The sequence below is a fragment of the Crinia signifera genome, chromosome 5 (genome assembly GCF_055691185.1).
Source record: "Crinia signifera chromosome 5, ASM5569118v1, whole genome shotgun sequence".
Lineage (NCBI taxonomy): Eukaryota > Metazoa > Chordata > Amphibia > Anura > Myobatrachidae > Crinia > Crinia signifera.
Window position 1 is genome coordinate 297,879,448 of NC_139221.1, and position 22,684 is coordinate 297,902,131.

Here is a 22,684-nt window from a genome sequence, read left to right on the forward strand (position 1 = left end):
CTCTTGTTTGTGTTCAAAATCAACCCCCCCCCCCCCCCCCACCACCACCACACACACACATACACACTTTTAGTGGGCATATCACTTGAGCGCTATTAATGATAAATCCTCTGTTTTGTCCTGGTACTGTTTAGGTGGTAATTATACATATATATGTAATAACCAGAACATGTGGTAATTGATATATAATAACTTAAAAGAATGAACTGTAGTCCCTCATAGAGGAAATAATATATCAGACTCTAGCAGAAAGTTGCTTGAATAACAGATGCTGTTATATGGAATGGGACACCCCTCAAATTACACATTTTGGACTAGTCAGACTGGATAACCAATACATAAGAGCCCCAGATTATACCATTTCCCCTGCAATATAGGGGGAAACTGAAAAGCCCCTCCAAGACGCTAAAGTGACATTTACCTGTTAATAAAGTTGGGGTGCTCGAGCCCCACAACTACGTGCCCATGAACTGTGAGGGTTGCGTGAGTAAATACATAAAAAGGCAGCCGTTAACGAACAACGCAGGCAGTTTCCCTGGAGAAGTCGGGGTATGGGAGAGCTGCGCAGCGAGCAGCCGTGAACAGCGTTGCTGGGGAAGAAGCCGATATACTTACCGGAGGGCTTGAAGAATCTAGCGGAGGTCCCGACGGCATCCCCGCTGTCTGCGCCGGGCAGCGGAGATTGACAGCGCAAGTGAGGGAGGAGGCTGTCTCACCCCGGTGACCCAGCAAGCAGTACCCGGCCGTGCAGAGGTGATTCCTGGTGACCGGAGGCTGGAGGATCCATTAGCGCTCTGGTCCACCCGGAGGTGTGACCCCGCCAAGCGGTGGGGTCCCGGAATCAGCCGTGAGGCATCAAGGTAGGCGGCGCCCGGTGACGGAGGTGCGGCCTGTAGGATAATCCCTCCAACGGTAGGCGCTCACCCTTGAAGGCAGGGGCTGATGATGACGCACTTAGGCCCTCCCCGCTGCTGATGGACAGAAAGGGAGGAGACTGAGCCCCACCGTACTGTGAGTTATCTGGCAGCTAAGTAGACTGGCGATGCAGCCATCACTGGACTTTATTCATCCTAGCAACCTACTATAGTGACAGTACGGAAATTGCATGTAGGACTTCCCTAAAGTCCTGGAAATTACATTATACTAAAGGCTGACACCTGACAGTACAGAGAAACTATTGGGAAGGCTGCCCAGCATAAGGAGAAGAAGCGATACTTTAGCTCTGTATATATAAATGTGATAGACTGCTGAGACCTTACTGCACAGCGCAGGGAAGTGACATTGTATTTCTCGAGATTTTGTGTATAGCAGCGTTCCAGAGTATTTGGGGAGGCACTCAGCTTAATGGGAAGTCACTTACTATAGTGTCTGATTCCAGTGATAGGGACAGGCATATGAGAGGAAGTTTATAGCCCATTGTCACAGTACTTGTACTGGTCTGAAAGTGAAGCAGGCTGCATATAGTAAAGCTACAGGGACTAAGCGATTATTCACGGGACAGATGTCCATAAAAATAGGCACGCAGCTAGACTGTTAATGAATTAGAGCTTCCCTCCTGTGCAAAATCATAGGTTGCTGTCAATACACCGGATATTTGACTGACAGGAAGGGTTGTATTTCTGCATGAATGTTGCTTCCAGTGGCAGCAGGTACAAGCCAGGCAGGATAAAGCAGAGCTTCTTACAAATTGATAGGATACAAATAGACGGAGAAAGGATACCTTATTCTTCAGTTGTACTCGTCAAAGACTAGTAATTTATTATACTCTGGATTACAAAATCGCAAATTGTAGTGAAAGTGTTGCTACTTCTAAAAGGAAATTCACTGAGTATTCCAGACTGTAGCGTGTGACTAAAACTTTGTTATTTAAAAGACTCTTGTACAAGACTTATACAAAGCAGCAGTGGAACTAAACTATAAAGCAGCTAACAAGAGACCCAGAACCCTGGGAGGACAGTGTACTGGAATCGAATAAAGCTGGTTGTATTATACTATTTATGGGCTTTATTGGAATGTTGGCATGTTGTGACTTTGTGAGAGCAGGGTTGCATTATCTTACGTTTAATTGTTTCATCTAAGTAGAGTTGAAAGTAACTACTGGATCCTTAGTGTTGAAATTGCATGATAAGTGAATATGTACCGTATTGTCGTATAACCCTGATTGTATTAATCCCGCTGTATAATTTGTAATAACTCAAATACTTTAAATGTTTCATATTTATGAATTAATTGTCTAGTAAAAATAAAATACTCATACTTACCGAACGGGAGCAGTTATTGTGGAGAAAGACAACAAAAGGAGAACCTGCAAAAGAAGAGAGATAGTGAAACATTAGAGACTAATTCCAAGTATATTACAAGGAATTTCGTGGCGTCACGAACAGGATTCGAATAGTTAATTGTGCGCAAGGGGAAAACAAAAAGAAAAAAAATGTCTCAGGAACAAGCGTCAGCTTCTGGAGCACAAGGAGAAGGCGTACCTAACGAAAACGTTGCTGGCCCGACGATGATAACTTCACCCATCACAATGCCCTACTATTATGGAGCTCCGTGGATGCCCACATATTCAGGCAAAGTGCGACTATCTGGCACCACCACCTTTAAGGACTTTAAATCCCAATTACAAGCGATGTTTACCATTCACCCATTGAAGGAGGAGCAGAAGGTCCAAATGCTTATTGGACAGTTAAGGGGTGCGGCCAAGAGGGAGGTCAAGTCATGGCCAGACCAACAAATCAAGACCGTCGATGGGATCTTCGAAAAATTAGTCGCCATGTTTGAATCCCGAACCGTGGCGGCATTGAAGAAACGACTTTATGCAAGACAGCAACTACCCAATGAGACACTTAGAGATTTTGCGTTGAGTCTCCAAGAGTCACTCAAGACGTTACAGGCTTTGGACCCTCGTGAAAAGCAACAAGAGAACGAGACACTGATAAATGTGTTTGTAGAGGGGGCCAGGTGTAAAGATGTGAGAAAACAGCTTCGGATGTATCGATCACAGAATCCAGATGCTTCATTTTTGGAGTTTAAGGAGGCGGTACTGAAAATTTTGGAGGACGAACAGCCGGATGAGGATGAGAGTTCCGAGTCAGACGATATGAGCGAGCCAGATGTTCCACACAAAAAACACTCCGTATATAAAACCGACTTGCCAAAGGCCAAAGAGTTTCCTGTCCTCCAACAAGTGCAAGCCCCTGTTCAACCCGACAGAGTAGGGGTCTTAGAGGGACAAATGACCCAGCTTACCAGGAGCCTTGACCTGGTCTGTCAAGAATTGAGAGAACTTAAGCAACACCAGATGCCTAACAAACCACAAGAGTGGCGTTCAGATCGAAGAATGCCGCCTCGAAGATGGGATGTTCCTAGATTTACAGGAAGGCTACCTACGGATCAGTTTGACTCTCAAGGTAGGCCCATTTGCAGGAAGTGCCAGAGGAGCGGACATATTGCTCGCAATTGTCAACAGGAAGCTTTAAACACGGAGGTCCCGAGGCAGGGGACCAACCCTCGGGAGGAGACCAGGCAATAGGTCCATCGTCAGAGGAATGGTGGCCACACTACGTGGGAGAGTGTCTTTCATTGGAGATTTCGATAAGGGGAGTGAAAGTCCCTGCGTTATTGGACACGGGTTCCCAAGTGACAACAATTCAATTAGACGAATTTATGAAACACTGGAAGAAAGATGAAATGAACACACCCCCTACTAACTGGATGAATCTAGTGGCAAGTAACGGCCAGCCCATCCCATGTAGTGGTTATTGGGAAGCAGAGATAGAAATTGGAAACACCAAGTTACCGGCGCAGGGCTGTCTAATCTCCACTGATAAGAATGAGTATTTCCCACCTGTCATCATTGGGATGAATGTTCTACGCAACTGTCCGGACGAGATTATTTACGCCCTGAGGACCAAGATATCTTTAGTCCCGCCAGGTGAAAGGAGGATCTTACAGCAGACCATTCGTTTTCTACAAGGCCAAAGAAATTTCGCTAATAAGCTTGGGGAAATAGGAAAAGCCCGAATTGCGGACCGGAATCCTGTTATTCTTCAACCAAATTCTGAAACGGTTGTATGGTGCAAGGCTCGAATGGGACCAGGAGGGCTCGACTATGAAGCATTGATTGAACCATGTGACAATGAAGGCCAGAATCCATTTGTGGCTGCCCGGGCTCTAGTCTCGGTACATCAAGGGAGAGTGCCAGTTCGGATACTAAATCCTCAGTCTTATCCGGTGCGGATGTTTCGGTATTGTCCTGTTGCCAAGATCTCACAAGTAACGTTCCAAGAAGTATTAGGAGAAGTATTAACGGTAGCGCAACAGGGGGCAACCTCCGAGGAGCATGAATCTCACTCAACTGAATGTTCCTGGTTGAAAGATGTAAAGATTGGTGATGAGGACACTTCAGAAGAACGAAGACAAGGAGTAATCCAGGTTGTGTTGAAAAATAGTGCCGCATTTAGCAAACATGCATCTGATTTCGGCAGGGCTTTGGGAGCTTGTCACCATATTCCTACTGGAACAGCTCATCCTATTAAAGAACGGCATCGTCCTTTGCCCCCTGCTCTGTACCAGCCAGTATGCACAATGTTGGAGGAAATGAAAGAGTCCGGAGTGATCAGGGATAGCTGTAGCCCATGGGCAGCACCGTTAGTGATAGTGAAGAAAAAAGATGGAAGTCTCCGGTGTTGTGTCGACTATAGAAAGCTCAATGCGGTAACCCATAAGGATGGCTATCCTTTACCGCGTATTGAAGAAACGTTAACCGCATTAAAAACTGCCAAGTTTTTCTCTACGTTAGACTTAACAAGCGGATACTGGCAAATCCCAATGGCCATCGAGGATCAAGAAAAGACCGCATTCACCACCCCGATGGGCCTTTTCGAATGGGACAGAATGCCATTTGGGCTGTGTAATGCACCTGCGACATTCCAACGCGTAATGGAGCACTGTCTTGGGCACCGGAATTATGATATGGTCCTCTTATATTTAGATGACATCATCATTTTTTCTAAATCATATTCTGATCATCTGCAACATCTTGATGACGTCCTCTCCCAGTTGACAAAGTACGGACTCAAGTTAAAACCAGCGAAATGCCATCTGCTAAAGCCTCGTGTACAGTATCTGGGCCATATAGTTAGCGCCAATGGAATTGAAACAGATCCTGAAAAGACCCGTGTTGTGGAAGATTGGCCGATTCCTAAAACCCTTAAAGAAGTTAGGAGTTTCCTAGGGTTTGTAGGATACTACAGACGATTCATCCAAGGGTTTGCCAAAATCGCCACGCCACTACATGAACTTTTACGCGGAAAGTCAGGTGCGGATAAGAAAAGCAATATCCCTGTGCGATGGGTTGAAGTGCATCAAGAAGCGTTTGAACAACTGAAATCTTCATTACTGAAAGCCCCGTTATTGGCTTACCCAGACTATGAACAGCCCTTTTATGTCAGTACAGACGCTAGCCATCAGGGACTGGGGGCCGTCCTGTACCAGAAAGAAAATGGAAATAATAAAGTAATCGCCTACGCCAGCAGAGGTTTAAGAAAAACCAAGAGAAACAGCGAAAATTACAGTACCTTTAAATTAGAATTCCTCGCTGTAGTTTGGGCAATCACGGAAAAGTTTAAAAATTATTTAGCCGCGGCCAAAATAATAATCACCACCGATAACAATCCGTTGGCCCACCTTCCAACAGCCCACCTGAATGCTCTTGAACAGAGATGGGCATCGAGACTGGCAAACTTTAATTATACTATCCAATATGGTAGCGGTAAAACCAACAACGCTGCAGATGCTTTATCCCGCTTACCCACAGATGAGTTAACGGAGAAGGAGGATGAATTAGAAGATATAGAGACTCCGCCATTTAGTCGTTCTAGAGTCAGGCAGAATGTCATTCAAGTCACCACCGCAGAGGGGGATCAGGAGAGTTCAGGAATTGATTGGAGTACAGTTCAGAATCAAAGCTCCATCTTACAAGAAGTAAAGCGTATGATACAGAATGACGTCTGGTTAACCAAAGAACAGAGGAAAACCGCAGACCCCGAGTTAATAAAATTGTTGAGACATCGTGAAAGGATCTATTTCAAGAAAGGAGTAATGATTAGGAGCATTATCGATCCAGGAACACATCAAAACCTCCAGCAGGTAGTCGTACCCAGATCACAAGTCGAATATTTATTGTCAGCATATCATAATGAATCTGGACATTTTGGGATGCAAAAGACTGAGGCTGTGTTGAGAAGTAGATACTTCTGGGTAGGGTTAAAAGCAGACGTAGAGAAGTGGTGCCAGAATTGTGCTGTCTGTTCCCAAAAGAGAGGTACTGGACCAACGCAGAAGGCCCCTTTACATCCTATCACCAGCCAATATCCCCTTGAGCTAGTGGCTCTTGATCACGTAAAGTTGGATACGAGTTCGCAAGGATACCAATACATGCTCACTATAACTGATCATTACAGCAAGTATATAGTGGCCGTCCCAGTGAAAGACATGACCGCAAAGACCACAGCAACGGTCTTTCTAAATAAGTTTGTTCGCCCTTACGGTTATCCAGACCGCATCCTAACAGATCAAGGTGCTGCTTTTGAGTCACAATTGTTCAAGGAACTCTGTCAGCTGTATGAGTGCAAGAAGTTAAGGACCACTGCCTACCATCCTCAAACTAACGGATTGTGCGAGAGGGTTAATCAGACCCTGATTGGGATGATCAGAAGTCTTCCAGTTGAAAAGAGATCCAGATGGCCAAGCATTCTTCCAGAGCTTACCTATTTATATAATAACATCGAACACTGCTCCACGGGATTCACACCGTATTATCTACTGTTTGGCAGAAGGGGCAAGCTCCCTAAAGATTTGGAACTGTTACCTGCAGTAAATGACTCCTTTCCCCCCGAAACGGATTGGGTACAAGAGCACCAAAATCGGATGAAACTTGCAAAAGAAATTGTGCTACAAAAGATGGAGACAGTGCATCAGCGACAAGAGCAAAATTATAACTTAGACGCTCGAGCAATTCCCTTACCGCTGGGAAGTCGCGTGTGGAAAAGGAAAAATCACCGTTCTGGAAAGTTAGACGACAGATGGGAAGAAGAGCCCTATCAAATTGTAGGGGTCCCGGATGACAATGTATTCACGTATCGGATAGAGAGACAAACTGATGGATACACTAGTGTGGTGCATCGGAATCAACTAAAATTGTGCACAACTGAGCTGTTGCCGTCTACTATGAAAGAGGAAATTGAAAAGGGGATCCGATTCCCTGAAGAAGGAAAGGGCGATCCTCTTACTGATCCCATGGCAATGTTAATGCTTATGACTGGGCCTGTTATTATGGGAACTGGTTGCCCACGCTCACAAAGTTCATGTTATAGTCGTCATGAAATTGTAATTGATGATATTGATAGCATTGCTTTGTCAAAGATAGACATGTCTGAACCGGAGTTAAGAAGGTCAGAGAGAAGTAACAAAGGTCACTTACCTTTACGTTATAGAGAGTAGCTTTGTATGCAATTGTTATGTATCTGTTTTATAAGTTGTAATATTTTATGTAAGAATGCGTGGGGACACGCAAAATTCTAGGGGGGTTGTGTGTAATAACCAGAACATGTGGTAATTGATATATAATAACTTAAAAGAATGAACTGTAGTCCCTCATAGAGGAAATAATATATCAGACTCTAGCAGAAAGTTGCTTGAATAACAGATGCTGTTATATGGAATGGGACACCCCTCAAATTACACATTTTGGACTAGTCAGACTGGATAACCAATACATAAGAGCCCCAGATTATACCATTTCCCCTGCAATATAGGGGGAAACTGAAAAGCCCCTCCAAGACGCTAAAGTGACATTTACCTGTTAATAAAGTTGGGGTGCTCGAGCCCCACAACTACGTGCCCATGAACTGTGGGGGTCGCGTGAGTAAATACATAAAAAGGCAGCCGTTAACGAACAACGCAGGCAGTTTCCCTGGAGAAGTCGGGGTATGGGAGAGCTGCGCAGCGAGCAGCCGTGAACAGCGTTGCTGGGGAAGAAGCCGATATACTTACCGGAGGGCTTGAAGAATCTAGCGGAGGTCCCGACGGCATCCCCGCTGTCTGCGCCGGGCAGCGGAGATTGACAGCGCAAGTGAGGGAGGAGGCTGTCTCACCCCGGTGACCCAGCAAGCAGTACCCGGCCGTGCAGAGGTGATTCCTGGTGACCGGAGGCTGGAGGATCCATTAGCGCTCTGGTCCACCCGGAGGTGTGACCCCGCCAAGCGGTGGGGTCCCGGAATCAGCCGTGAGGCATCAAGGTAGGCGGCGCCCGGTGACGGAGGTGCGGCCTGTAGGATAATCCCTCCAACGGTAGGCGCTCACCCTTGAAGGCAGGGGCTGATGATGACGCACTTAGGCCCTCCCCGCTGCTGATGGACAGAAAGGGAGGAGACTGAGCCCCACCGTACTGTGAGTTATCTGGCAGCTAAATAGACTGGCGATGCAGCCATCACTGGACTTTATTCATCCTAGCAACCTACTATAGTGACAGTACGGAAATTGCATGTAGGACTTCCCTAAAGTCCTGGAAATTACATTATACTAAAGGCTGACACCTGACAGTACAGAGAAACTATTGGGAAGGCTGCCCAGCATAAGGAGAAGAAGCGATACTTTAGCTCTGTATATATAAATGTGATAGACTGCTGAGACCTTACTGCACAGCGCAGGGAAGTGACATTGTATTTTGAGTTAGCTGAGAGAGAGCTATCTCGAGACTTTGTGTATAGCAGCGTTCCAGAGTATTTGGGGAGGCACTCAGCTTAATGGGAAGTCACTTACTATAGTGTCTGATTCCAGTGATAGGGACAGGCATATGAGAGGAAGTTTATAGCCCATTGTCACAGTACTTGTACTGGTCTGAAAGTGAAGCAGGCTGCATATAGTAAAGCTACAGGGACTAAGCGATTATTCACGGGACAGATGTCCATAAAAATAGGCACGCAGCTAGACTGTTAATGAATTAGAGCTTCCCTCCTGTGCAAAATCATAGGTTGCTGTCAATACACCGGATATTTGACTGACAGGAAGGGTTGTATTTCTGCATGAATGTTGCTTCCAGTGGCAGCAGGTACAAGCCAGGCAGGATAAAGCAGAGCTTCTTACAAATTGATAGGATACAAATAGACGGAGAAAGGATACCTTATTCTTCAGTTGTACTCGTCAAAGACTAGTAATTTATTATACTCTGGATTACAAAATCGCAAATTGTAGTGAAAGTGTTGCTACTTCTAAAAGGAAATTCACTGAGTATTCCAGACTGTAGCGTGTGACTAAAACTTTGTTATTTAAAAGACTCTTGTACAAGACTTATACAAAGCAGCAGTGGAACTAAACTATAAAGCAGCTAACAAGAGACCCAGAACCCTGGGAGGACAGTGTACTGGAATCGAATAAAGCTGGTTGTATTATACTATTTATGGGCTTTATTGGAATGTTGGCATGTTGTGACTTTGTGAGAGCAGGGTTGCATTATCTTACGTTTAATTGTTTCATCTAAGTAGAGTTGAAAGTAACTACTGGATCCTTAGTGTTGAAATTGCATAATAAGTGAATATGTACCGTATTGTCGTATAACCCTGATTGTATTAATCCCGCTGTATAATTTGTAATAACTCAAATACTTTAAATGTATGTATGAATTAATTGTCTAGTAAAAATAAAATACTCATACTTACCGAACGGGAGCAGTTATTGTGGAGAAAGACAACAAAAGGAGAACCTGCAAAAGAAGAGAGATAGTGAAACATTAGAGACTAATTCCAAGTATATTACATATATACCCTGTGAAAGGCGTATTATCTCATCAGTGGAAGCTCCATTGCATCTTGTCATATGACCAGTGGCGGTGTTTACCAATTGGTAAAATCCACTACTGTGCTCAGCCTTAGTGAAGCCAGATGCAGTCCTATTGGAAGTCCGACTTGCCAGTCATTTGCAGTAAGGTAGTCCTATTGGAAAGTGTTTCCTCTCTCTGGGCTGCCAGTCCAGGCTGCTATAGTCAGAGATGGCTTTCTGCAGGAAGATACTCCCTGCCTTACCGTGCAGCCCAATTTGAATTCTATAGGCTGCAGCCAATGCAGCCCGCAGAAGCTGGGGGTATGCGCATGCACTGTAACAATGCCGATACAGCGCATGTGACAGTCCCGGAATCTGTTATCTGCAATGTACATGTACCCGGGACCATGAACGGTCGAGGGGCATGGCAGCAACGGTGAGCTGCGGGTGCCGGCACCCCGGCTAGTGGCAGCCCCCCTTCTTCAATGAGCTAGCAGCCGTCACAGCATATAACTGTGAGTAGTACAGTAACTTGTTTTATTTTATGCTCTGAATATCTGGAGTTATCTGTTACTATCAGGATGTTCATTTAAAGAGGACGTTAGCCTAAATCTAGTTGGTATATGTTGCGTTAGAGACAGTGCACTGGTCCTGGAAGCACTTTGCAATCTGTGCCCCATTCCAATGCTTTCATTTTTTTAAATAGTATGGGGCAAAAAGGGCATATTTGGTCTTGGGGAATGTGGTGCATTTGTCCCACGCCATGAAAGACAAGTAAGAGCCATCTGGTGCATACACACTTGCCGATGCCAGAAGGGGCGGAAGCGATGGAGGGAGCTGCAGCATGGCCTTCGGTAACAAGGTCCTCACTTGTCTGTACATGTTCAGATGAGGGAGGAAGGGCATTAACGATGCGTGGGAGCGTACATCATTAACTATATTGAGTGTAGACCATATATTAAAAGATATCACTCAGAAGGTCCCTTCTGAGCTATATATTTTACTACGTTCTTGCCAGATACTGCATGTCAGGGGAGTGGGACAAGGCTGATGTCACCTTGCCCCACCCTCTTGCCAGTCAAATGCGGCAATTTGCGGGACAGCGGATTAGGGAGGGGCTAAAATGACGCTATTCATGTAATTTTGTCCCGATCCCCAAAATCCGGTATTTGTTGAATGGTGGTGCGAGGGCGATGCAGGAGACTTGCCCACCTTCCTGGGGGGGGGGTTTCAGCAGGGCATTGTTTACCTGCTCGCTGAGCAACAAATATACGCTGCCTAGCAAGCAGGTCTGAATGAGGCCCATGCTGCGATGTATATGTAACGATGTCAAAAATAATATAATAGTTGGCCATGTGTAAGGGTGAGTTTTTCACTGGGTGCAGCATTTGAGTTACATATTGACCCCCATTGCGCACCCCTGCTTTTAAGTATTATAATGTATATAATGTATTGTATTATTTAGGGCTGGGGTGTCAAACTCATGGCCCTCCAGCTGATGTGGAACTACACGTCCCACCATGCCCTGCCACTGATTTTATATAATGTATTGCTGAAACTGTGGCAGGGCATTCTGGGACGTGTAGTTCCACAACCGCTGGAGGGTCATGAGTTTGACACCACTGATTTAAAGAGTGTGTGAGAACTCTACTTGTTTATTAACTGAAGCATTTCACAAACCTTTTAAACATAAGCTAAAAATAAATCAAAAGCATTAACGTTGTCTGCTGTGCGTCATACAGATCCGTGAGTTTCACATTGTGACCTGCAATATGACATTCACTTTTGTCTGGAAATAATTTATGTGATGCTCACGACCATATTATACAATGAGAGAGAAAAGCAAGCGCTGCTCTCTGATCTAAACTGACAGACGGAACCAGGCAGGCTTACTTATTCCATCTCCGCAGACCTGGTGTTAGGAATAAAACACATTTAGGTGAATATAGACATCAAATGAATTCTCCGAGGACTCCCCAGATCCGCACTCAGCGTTCCCAGAATGTTCTCGGCTGCTTTTTTCATATATTAATGTCACATTAAATACTTTTTGTATTAAACCAATTTGATGTAAAAAAAAACGAAAAAGGTGACATAAAATGTAATTCTAACCTGGAGTATATCCATTGCTAATGCTGTGAATGTTTGGACGGTGTGGCAGGTAGGGCCTTGAGGGAAGTGGGGGGGGGGGGCAGTTTTCTCCTGACCATGTCGGTTATTACAATATTACAAGCAGCCCGCAAGTGGAATATCTATTGCGAGTCATGTGTGATGTGGACTATTAGTGACAGCTTCATAATGTTACTTGGAAATGTTACAGCAGAACAGCCTGGTAGCAGTGTCATGTTGCAGGCAGGGGATGTACCTGGGGTATCATTGCATTTGTAGCATGTATTTAAAAGAGGTGAAAAGATTACTGTTGTTAGAAATATCCTCTAGATGATATTATATCATAGTTGCCTACCCTCCTGCATTCTCCCTCATTAGTCTAGCAATCTCCCTCATGTCACCTAGCCCACATTACACTGTCACATCATAGTTACCTCCCCTCCTGCATTCTGCAGGAAACTCCCTGAAATAGCAGAAATCTCCCTCATTAGTCTGGCAATCTCCCTCATTTCACCTAGCCCACGTTACACTGTTACACCATAGTTACCTCCCCTCCTGCATTCTGCAGGAGACTCCCTGAAATAACAGCAATCTCCCTCTCTCCCTCATTAGTCTACCAATCTCCCTTATGTCACCTATTATTATTAATATCATCATTTTATTTATAAGGCGCCACAAGTGTTTCGCAGCCCCGTACAAAGGGTCAATACAGGGAGACAAAACTTGGCATAACATAGAATAAATAACAAAAATAGAGTACAAATAAAGAGCACCACAGTTACAATAAACATTACAGCTTAAAAATAAGTAGTGAGAGCTCAATCAACATACCACTAGAAGCTTGTGGCCAATGAGCGTAGCGAGCCCGCGAGGGGCGGCGGTACGCGTCCTACGACCTTTTCATACCCCCACGATCCACGTCGGCGTGGAGTTGAATGGCAGGTGGTGTGGTTACCAAAACCCAGGAGATTTAGTGCAGGTAACAGGGCTCTTGTCTCTCTGGCTTTCCGGAGATGAGAAAGCTCAGTCGGAATTAGCGGTATGACGCGTTTCCCCGCCTCCTTAGGGGTTCGGCGGCTTCTTCAGATATCACTATCTGAAGAAGCCGCCGAACCCCTAAGGAGGCAGGGAAACGCGTCATACCGCTAATTCCGACTGAGCTTTCTCATCTCCGGAGTGCCAGAGAGACAAGAGCCCTGTTACCTGCACTAAATCTCCTGGGTTTTGGTAACCACACCACCTGCCATTCAACCCGGAGCCTGGGTCCCCAGTGACTTTTAAAAAAGAGATTGCTGCAACACAGCCCCACCAAACAAAACTGCACCAGTGCACATAAAGCAGGTACAGGGAGATCTCTCCCTTTGGACTTTTATATCATATAATATAAATTTTTTACTTTTTTTTTTTTTTTTTCATGCTTTTTACTGTGTCTGGCCAGGCAAAATCAAATATATAAGGGAGCCATTAACACTCCCCACCTATATATGGGATAAATAGAACATCCATACCCCATCGGTGTTGAACTAACCACACTGGATTTTGTCTGCAAATAATTAATGTTTTTATGAAATTGTTTTTTATCACTGGCCAGTGCTATATAATATATGTGTATCTAAATAATTTTTCTTAGTCTAATAAATATTTGCATTATTTCATATATATATTGTTTCCAGCACGTTATATGTTTTTTTCTGTATTTTTACTATTGGGAAATTGGCATTTCCTATAAATACGCTGCAGGAACCTACTGTGTGTGTTATCCTCATGGTTTTGGGACTCAGCAAACAGTAGTATATATGGTCTACACCCCAATAATTAAAATAAGGACATAGTACGGTTTGAGTTTTAGCGCCAATATATTTGTCTTGTTTATATAGCAGTGGTTCCCAACCTGGGGTACTAGTACCCCTGGGGGTACTCTGCAGACCAGTTGGGGGTACTTGAAAATAATATTGGTAATGGCGGAAGAAGAAGTCTCCAGGATAAGTCTCCCATTGCCATTGAGACGAATCACGTTACATCACTTCCGGTTCTGTCTGCATCGTCATTAGCGTCTTCTCATGTTTTTGCCCGATCAGCAATCCACTGGGACAGTGGTTCCCAAACTTTTTTAAATCATGGCACCCTAGAGAATCAGAATTTTTTTCACGGCACCCCTAGGCAAAATTTTTCTTATTCTGTAAATTGTTTTGTATGTCATACATAGGTTTATTTATGGGTGAGGGACGGGATTAGCTTCTGTTTGTCCACATATTTTATTATTGGCAGCCCATCAGCAATGCTTTTGCCTTTTACATTGATCACAAATAATTTAAATTGGCATTGGACCACCAATCCAAGGCACCCCTGCAAGTGTCCTGAGGCACCCCAGGGAGCCACGGCGCACAGTTTGGGAACCACTGCACTGGGAGCTACCTGCGCTGCCACATGTGGAGGAAGCAGTGGCATTAATTTTACAGGCGTTAGCAGGAACCCCGGAGACAGTACACAGCCAGCGGCCAGACACAGAGGGATTCAATTCCTGACCACATACTACTCCTCAGCTACTCCTTAATATAAGGACACTCATAAGGACACACATACCACTCACTTCCACTCCACTTGTAAGTACTGTGGATAGTTCAAATTGAGAGGAGGGGGTACTTATAAATGAAAAGCTTAATCAAGGGGTACGGGAGAGAAAAAAGGTTGGGAACCACTGTTATATAGGACAAGCAGACTGAAGAAAAGTTTATTTCCAAGAGCTGTTTTAGCATTAAATTCCACTTATTTTAAGGGTTTTAATGTAATAGAGATTTATGTATTGTAAATAAGTTTGACTTTGTTGTACACTGAAATTTGGATGGATATAGAAATTTAATTTTGTTGCCCTATTGTATTGGGGTAATGACAATAAAGTTGAATCTACTCTAATCATACAAAGGTGTTGAAGCTGGAACAGGGGGGCGAAGGAGCGGTAAGGGATGCCATGCAGCCATCGTCAACATGGCATCACTGCCAATGTCTTCTGCTGACCCTGCGGGAGGGCCAACCAGAAGAGTACACATGAGACTATATGGCTTATAAATTGTTCCGGTTCGCTTTGATAAGATATATCGGATGATAAATTGTCCAGTTCCCCAATTAGCTGTAGCATTGCAGTAGTAACAGTACTGTAGAAGTAATAAAGCATTCGCATTTGACCTGAGACCCCCTTCACAGCTTCACTCCTCCTAGTCCAGCAGCTAAACTGAGATTGTACTGCGGAAGATATTAGAATAAAACAAGCCCTTCTTAATGTCATGGCATTCCTCTATAACAGGGACCGGCAACTGGCGGACCGCGGTCTATCTCCGGACCGCAATGGGTAGAAAAGCGGACTGCTTGTATTGTCTCATTGGCAGAATGCCGCCCTGTACAGAGGCTTATCGCTACAGCCGGCAACTTCCGGGCTCGCCAGAAGTGCGGCTCATGCGGTCCATGGCCGGAAGGCGCATTCGCGTGCGTTCCAGGGTCCAGACCGCGGCGCATTCTGGCGCCAATTGTATCTCAATTAGCAAGGTATATAACCCGGGACTGGGAGTTTAGTTATGCCCTAAATACATAACTAAATAGTATAGCGAATTTCATGATCAATGTACAATATCACAGACGCACATACTGTAATACCACTTGTTCATATTAATTGTGCTCCATTTGTTTTACACTGTACTTACTACTATGCAATAAATATACCATGTTATTACTGTACTTCTGTACTAATAATTAATGTCACATTGGGCTGGAAGCCAGTGAAAGGTCTGTAACCAGACTCCCTGCATCCTAGGTTGGGATGGAAGCCGGATATTCAGGGAACCATTCTGCATTTACACCTTTTATCAAACTACATATCAAATTCAAATAGTGATGTGTGTAAAATAATGTGAGTGTCGACAGTCCAGCCCATAATATAAGATTTGTGCATATATCTTGGCTGGAGATGGGCGCTGGGGGGAGGCTGCTGCTGGCACCTGGAATTCCTAGAATGTTGGGATATATATATATATTTGTTTGAAAGAGCTACAATTACTCATATACTATTTATAGCCTCACGTCCAGCCTGGTCATTCATCAGTGATTGCCGGATTAACTATAGTTATTAATAGATGTGCTACATACAGGTATGGATAGATAAATATGGGCCCCTGGTGCCCTGGCCAGAAATGAGTTTTGCCCTGGTCCTGCACCTGAAGATGTAAGACAACAGGCCCAGCACTGGGATCAGTGTGGGCCCCAACGCCTCAGGGACCTGCTCCTTGCTTAGGGAAAGTGGTGCTGAACTTGTGTGCGTGTGTGTATACATGAAGAGTTTGCCATCTCAGATGGTCTGATAGGGGAGTTCCATATAAGTGCCAATGATACCTGCCAAGGGGCCAGATGCACTAACCTTCAAAAGTGATAAAATGGAGAGTGATAAACAGCCAGCCAATCAGCTCCTACCTGCCATGTCACAGACTGTGTTTGAAAAATATATTTACAAAGAAATGTATTCAGGCGCTTTTAGGAGTAACTTTTTCAATAAGCTGCTGCTTGGGGGAGGTGTGTAGTCACGCACCTCAGGTGAGTACAGTGTAACAAGAAAAGAGAAGTGAAGCAGCGCTTGAGTTTATCTAATATTAAATGTAAAGACAAGCGGGACGACTGTCTAATTACATATAATCAATTTATTGCTAAAATAATTAATATCACTTAAAATGACATGAACATGGAATCACTGCAATGTATATAGTCGGCACAATGGCATGGGGGAAGAGCACAGTGGGGTAGTTAACGTTTCTGATTGGCATACAACTGATTGTCTTTAGGATGAAAATCATGGGTATCTCAATGCTGGTGGATGGTACTGATGATTGGTGTGAGAGTCCTTAGGTTATGTTGATTTAACCATTGTTGGCTCTTCAATCAAAAAAGTCCTGGACTCTTCTCTAATAATAAGCAGCGAGTGGCGACTGTTTTTTTTGCCGCTGGAGTATTGGTGTTTCCTCCAAAATTGAGCAGCAGGAAGCCTGTGGAAATCAGCCGCTGGAGTAATGGTTAACAGGACGATGGTTTTTCCTCACCAGAATGCAGTGTTTTTTGGTTCTACTTTCTATTTATTTAGCACCTTCTAGAAGATGATAGCTAGAATTGCTCTGGGCAACATCTCATCCTCAATAGAACTCCCATCTTAGTAATTTAACCCCATTGTGTATATCCCTAAAATGACCTTCTGCATAAGAATTACCTGCTGGCCTCATATCGCCAGGGAGTAGCTTACAGATATCTGCATCAGACTTTAAATTGACATTTAGCGCCTCCTACGCCGTTCATTGTAATGGCATGTGGCGCTTTAAATGTCAATTTAAAGTTTACTGCACCTGTACAATTCTCCGCCGCCTCTTCCATTGTTCCAGCAGTAACCGTTCTGTATTTTGCAAACTCCCTTTAAGCAAAGAATAATAGAAACAAATAAGGACATTAAGTTAGTAAATCTGCTTCTTGGTGTTATTAGGGGCATTTTTGCATCAAGACACAAAGCAATTTAGCGACTGAATGCTTCTCGTTCCCTAATTTTCCTGCCTTAATGACTTGCCTGCGACAAAAAAAACAGCCGCAACAAATACATCACTGTGAAACTGAGCGTAAAATACAATAATATATATAAGACCTGGTATTCACAGCGCACAGCACAACGGTTTATTTTCAGCCCGTCCGCGATATTGTTATTTCATCAGTCTCATTTTCCTCTCCGCGGTAAATCTACTGTAGATGCAAAGTAACACTGACTTTAATCAGAGCCGGAATCAAATCACACGCTGCAGATACTCGCAGTCATTCATCTGGAAACAAGATATCTGTGTAGTGTTCAAATAAACAGGGCAGCAAAATAGATTTTCAATACATAGTTCTATGATATTACTTTATTAAATCATACTATCTGGCTTTCTGCTCTAGCTGAGGACATTTTCCAGTGGACCGGCATAATAGTTATTGATAGATGAATTGTAAAAATGTTCAAATCACTTTGATTAGTCTTCTGCCTTTAACAAGGATAAAAGCCCTCATTGGGATCTGATCATGCGAATTCGACCCGGTTCCGATGTTTGTGGCTCATGGTCTCTCCTTTGTGAATGGCTTCGGTGACTTGCATAGTCACTGAGCCATTCGTGGGACGATGCCTGCCAGGGACAGGCAGCCCGTCCTGTCTTCGGTCAGCCGCACGCAAATAAAAGTCAGTTTCCGAGGGCAGGAAAAATTGATTCGATGGTCGGTGACCATCAAATGATTTCTTCTGCAGCAGAGGCATGGTACCGAGGGGAATCGGCGGGGGTGGTGGGGCAGATATCCGGCATGGTGGCGGGCGGTCTCTCTGGTGCACGGTAAGCTGCGAGCTTCGCAGCTTACTGAGCAAACCAGAATCAGGCACAATGTGTGTTATATGATGTTGTTTTTCTCTTTCATATTGTACTTTAATTCAAGGTAACATGACACTGTGTCTCATAGGACTAATAGAGGACATAAATCTGTCAAATTTAGAAAAGGAGAATCGATAAATGACTGATTTGTAACCAGGAGTGTTCTGCTTGGCAGCCATAGAGCATCTGTCAGATACATACAGGGGAGCCAGCGAAGTGCAGCTAAATCAGTATTCATGCCATTGCAACCTACAGTATCGCTGAAGTATGAATCAGACAAGTAGTAAGTACGTGTTGGCACTCCGTCAGTATGCCAGGATACTAGGCTGCAGGAATCAGCGCTGTAGTATGTGTTGGCACTCCGTCAGTGTGCTAGGATGCAGGAATCAGCGCTGTAGTATGTATTGGCACCGTCAGTGTGCCAGGATACTAGGATGCAGGAATCAGCGCTGTGGTATGTGTTGGCACTGTCAGTGTACCAGGATAAGATGCAGGAATCAGCGCTGTGGTATGTGTTGGCACTGTCAGTGTACCAGGATAGGATGCAGGAATCAGCACTGTAGTATGTGTTGGCACTGTCAGTGTGCCAGGATAAGATGCAGGAATCAGCGCTGTGGTATGTGTTGACACTGTCAGTGTGCCAGGATAAGGTGTAGGAATCAGCGCTGCGGTATGTGTTGGCGCTCCGTCAGTGTACCAGGATACTAGGATGCAGGAATCAGCGCTGTAGTATGTGTTGGCACTGTCAGTGTGCCAGGATAGGATGCAGGAATCAGCGCTGTGGTACAGTATGTGTTGGCACGCTGTCAGAGTGCCAGGATACTAGGATGCAGGAATCAGCGCTGTAGTATGTGTTGGCACTGTCAGTGTACCAGGATAGGATGCTGGAATCAGTGCTGTGGTATGTGTTGGCACTGTCAGTGTGCCAGAATACAAGGATGCAGGAATCAGCGCTGTGGTATGTGTTGGCACTCTGTCCGTGTGCCAGGATAAGATGCAGGAATCAGTGCTGTGGTATGTGTTGGCACTGTCAGTGTACCGGGATAAGATGCAGGAATCAGCGCTGTGGTATGTGTTGGCACTGTCAGTGTACCAGGATACTAGGATGGAGGAATCAGCGCTGTAGTATGTGTTGGCACTGTCAGTGTACCAGGATAGGATGCAGGAATCAGCACTGTAGTATGTGTTGGCACTGTCAGTGTGCCAGGATAAGATGCAGGAATCAGCGCTGTGGTATGTGTTGGCACTGTCAGTGTGCCAGGATAAGATGCAGGAATCAGCACTGTAGTATGTGTTGACACTGTCAGTGTGCCAGGATAAGGTGTAGGAATCAGCGCTGTGGTATGTGTTGGCGCTCCGTCAGTGTACCAGGATACTAGGATGCAGGAATCAGCGCTGTAGGATGTGTTGGCACTGTCAGTGTGCCAGGATAGGATGCAGGAATCAGCGCTGTAGTATGTGTTGGCACTGTCAGTGTACCAGGATAGGATGCAGGAATCAGCGCTGTAGTATGTGTTGGCACTGTCAGTGTGCCAGGATAGGATGCAGGAATCAGCGCTGTAGTATGTGTTGGCACTGTCAGTGTGCCAGGATAGGATGCAGGAATCAGCGCTGTAGTATGTGTTGGCACTGTCAGTGTACCAGGATAGGATGCAGGAATCAGCGCTGGGGTATGTGTTGGCACCGTCAGTGTGCCAGGATACTGGGATGCAGGAATCAGCAGAGCTGTGGTATGTGTTGTCGCTCCGTCAGTGTACCAGGATAGGATGCAGGAATCAGCGCTGTGGTATGTGTTGGCGCTCCGTCAGTGTACCAGGATAAGATGCAGGAATCAGCGCTGTGGTATGTGTTGGCGCTCCGTCAGTGTACCAGGATAAGATGCAGGAATCAGCGCTGTGGTATGTGTTGGCGCTCCGTCAGTGTACCAGGATAAGATGCAGGAATCAGCGCTGTGGTACAGTATGTCAGTATGTGTTGGCGCTCCGTCAGTGTACCAGGATAAGATGCAGGAATCAGCGCTGTGGTATGTGTTGGCGCTCCGTCAGTGTACCAGGATAAGATGCAGGAATCAGCGCTGTGGTACAGTATGTGTTGGCACTCCGTCAGTGTACCAGGATAGGATGTACTGCAATTAATATCCAAAGAGATGAAGGTGAACCGTTCTTTATATTAGCTGCTCGTTTTCCACCCTCTATGGCTATTTGTCAAGCAGAAAATACATTGGTATTATTATATAGAAATCCTTAGTGCTATATTCAGAAGTTACAGCTCCCTGAACAGTTCCTATAATTTGTTTAGGTTATTTGCAATAAAACAGTTTTATGTATCCAAGGTTATAGCACAATTCATTCATAATGTATCATGTGTTTCTAAGCACCATTGGGTATATTATAAGGCTCCTGACTGCAGTTCTGAAGCTTATTTTCTTCCTTTGTGGTCTGACCTTAAATCTTAATACCTTGGTTGCCAACTGCAAAGGAATTACACAGCTCCTCTTCTTCATTAAGATGATATATTCCACGATATCTCTATAAATAACTTCTCACCATCTTGCACCCTTCTGCCTAAATGTTCCAATGCCTAATTTAACAAATTAACATTATACTGGAAAATGGCACATTCTGAGAACAATATATGCTTATACTAAGGCCTGTTTATTAAACTTGCATTTATCTGCATGGAACATCAGCAGATATTGGCTGTTAGCTGTAGCTGTGTGGTGTCCATTCATTATCCAACTTAGCATCCATCTAACCAACCGGCAGATTATCTGGCCAACTCAGCGGCCATTACATGTTCTCCAATGTATCAAGCTTCAAAAAGTGATAAAATGGAGAGTGATAAACAGCCAGCCAATCAGCTCATAACTGCCATGTTACAGGCAGGGTTTGAAAAATGACAGGTAAGAGCTGATTGGCTGGTTGTTTATCACTCTCCATTTTATCACTTTTTGAAGCTTGATACATCACAGGGACTTCAGATCAAGGCAAAACTCCATCAGCCTGCTTGCAAGTTCTGGATTCTGCTGGAGACTTAAGGTGGCAATACATCTACAGATCGATTGTCAGATTGGGTTGGTTGGAACAAAAACCTGGTAATATCTGAATTCCAGTTTTTGGCAGTTTTCTCTCAGCTCCCATGCCTCTCCAAGCTGCTTGAGAGATTTGCCTAAACTCGCCTCACGCACTTTCTTAACTCCTACAAATTATTGGACCCACTTCAGTCAGGCTTTCGTTCCCAACACTCCACTGAGACAGCACTGACTAAAGTGGTAAATGATCTGGTAACTGCTAAGTCTAAAGGCCATTACTCACCACTCATTCTTCTAGATCTCTCTGCTGCTTTTGACACTGTTGACCACTGTCTCCTCATACAAACACTACACTCGCTAGGTCTAAATGATGTAGCTCTTTCCTGGTATGACCCTATAGTCGCCCAGTGTGTATGGGCCTATAGGGTCACAGTTGTGTTTTTTCAGAATGGGAGTAATCACTGCATGCTTGAACAGAGAAGGAAAGATACCTGTAGCAAGAGAGAGATTGCAGATTTTAGTTAAGGTTGGGATGAGCACAGGAGAAAACATTTCACTGATCCATCCAGAGACACATGATACGATGCATCCATAGACACGCTACTGTGTGGTGTGTCACATTGTGCACTGAATGACAAAACACCTTCCCATACCCGGATCTCCGCTCACCGCTCTTCTCCTTTATTCTCCTAGGCCGAGCAATATAACAACCCGAGTGGGATTGGTGAAGCCTGAAGTAAGCCACATGTAAGTCTATATCTTATATATATATTTTTATTTTTTATTTTTATAAAGGTCTTTGTTTTAATGTAATCTGTGTTACTGAACCCATGTGCATGTAGACAAGAGAACACATCTCCCCGCCCCCTGGCTGGATCCCATGGCAGCCAATACAAATACTTCCCAGCTTAATGTGGTTAGGACATTAGGCCTGATTCAGGCCTGCACGCTGGGCTGCGAGTGTACGGAGCCCAGCAGACAGATAACCCCCCACGAAATCCCACCTTACCGTACGAACAAGCTTGAAGGGCTGCGTGCGCCCACCATTTTTGCAGGCACGCCCCTGAAATGCTGGGGATCCACCCCCCACATGCCCACTTTCTGTCAAGCGCCTTGCAAGTAGATTGCTGGCAATGTGCATGAGCAGTACCGCAACCATTAGCCAGCGTCCGAATTCGGACCTTGCTGAATGGGTCTGAATCAGACCTCACTGCCGATAGTAAGTTAGTGAGATCGTCTTCTGATCTTAGCGCTTAGGAGATGACTGTGACAAATACTTGTGAGGCATGTACTGAAATATATATATATATAA

The 22,684-nt window shown here is 44.7% G+C and overlaps 1 protein-coding gene across 1 annotated transcript in view; it reads left to right on the plus strand.

Annotated features, from left to right (window-relative positions):
- Positions 1-22,684, plus strand: part of ST8SIA6 (ST8 alpha-N-acetyl-neuraminide alpha-2,8-sialyltransferase 6) — a 102,909-nt gene that overhangs the window by 39,144 nt on the left and 41,081 nt on the right. Inside the window, exon 2 of the mRNA XM_083189338.1 lies at positions 22,066-22,119. Within this exon, the coding sequence (XP_083045464.1) occupies positions 22,066-22,119 (54 nt within the window). The remainder of the gene's footprint in view (positions 1-22,065; positions 22,120-22,684) is intronic.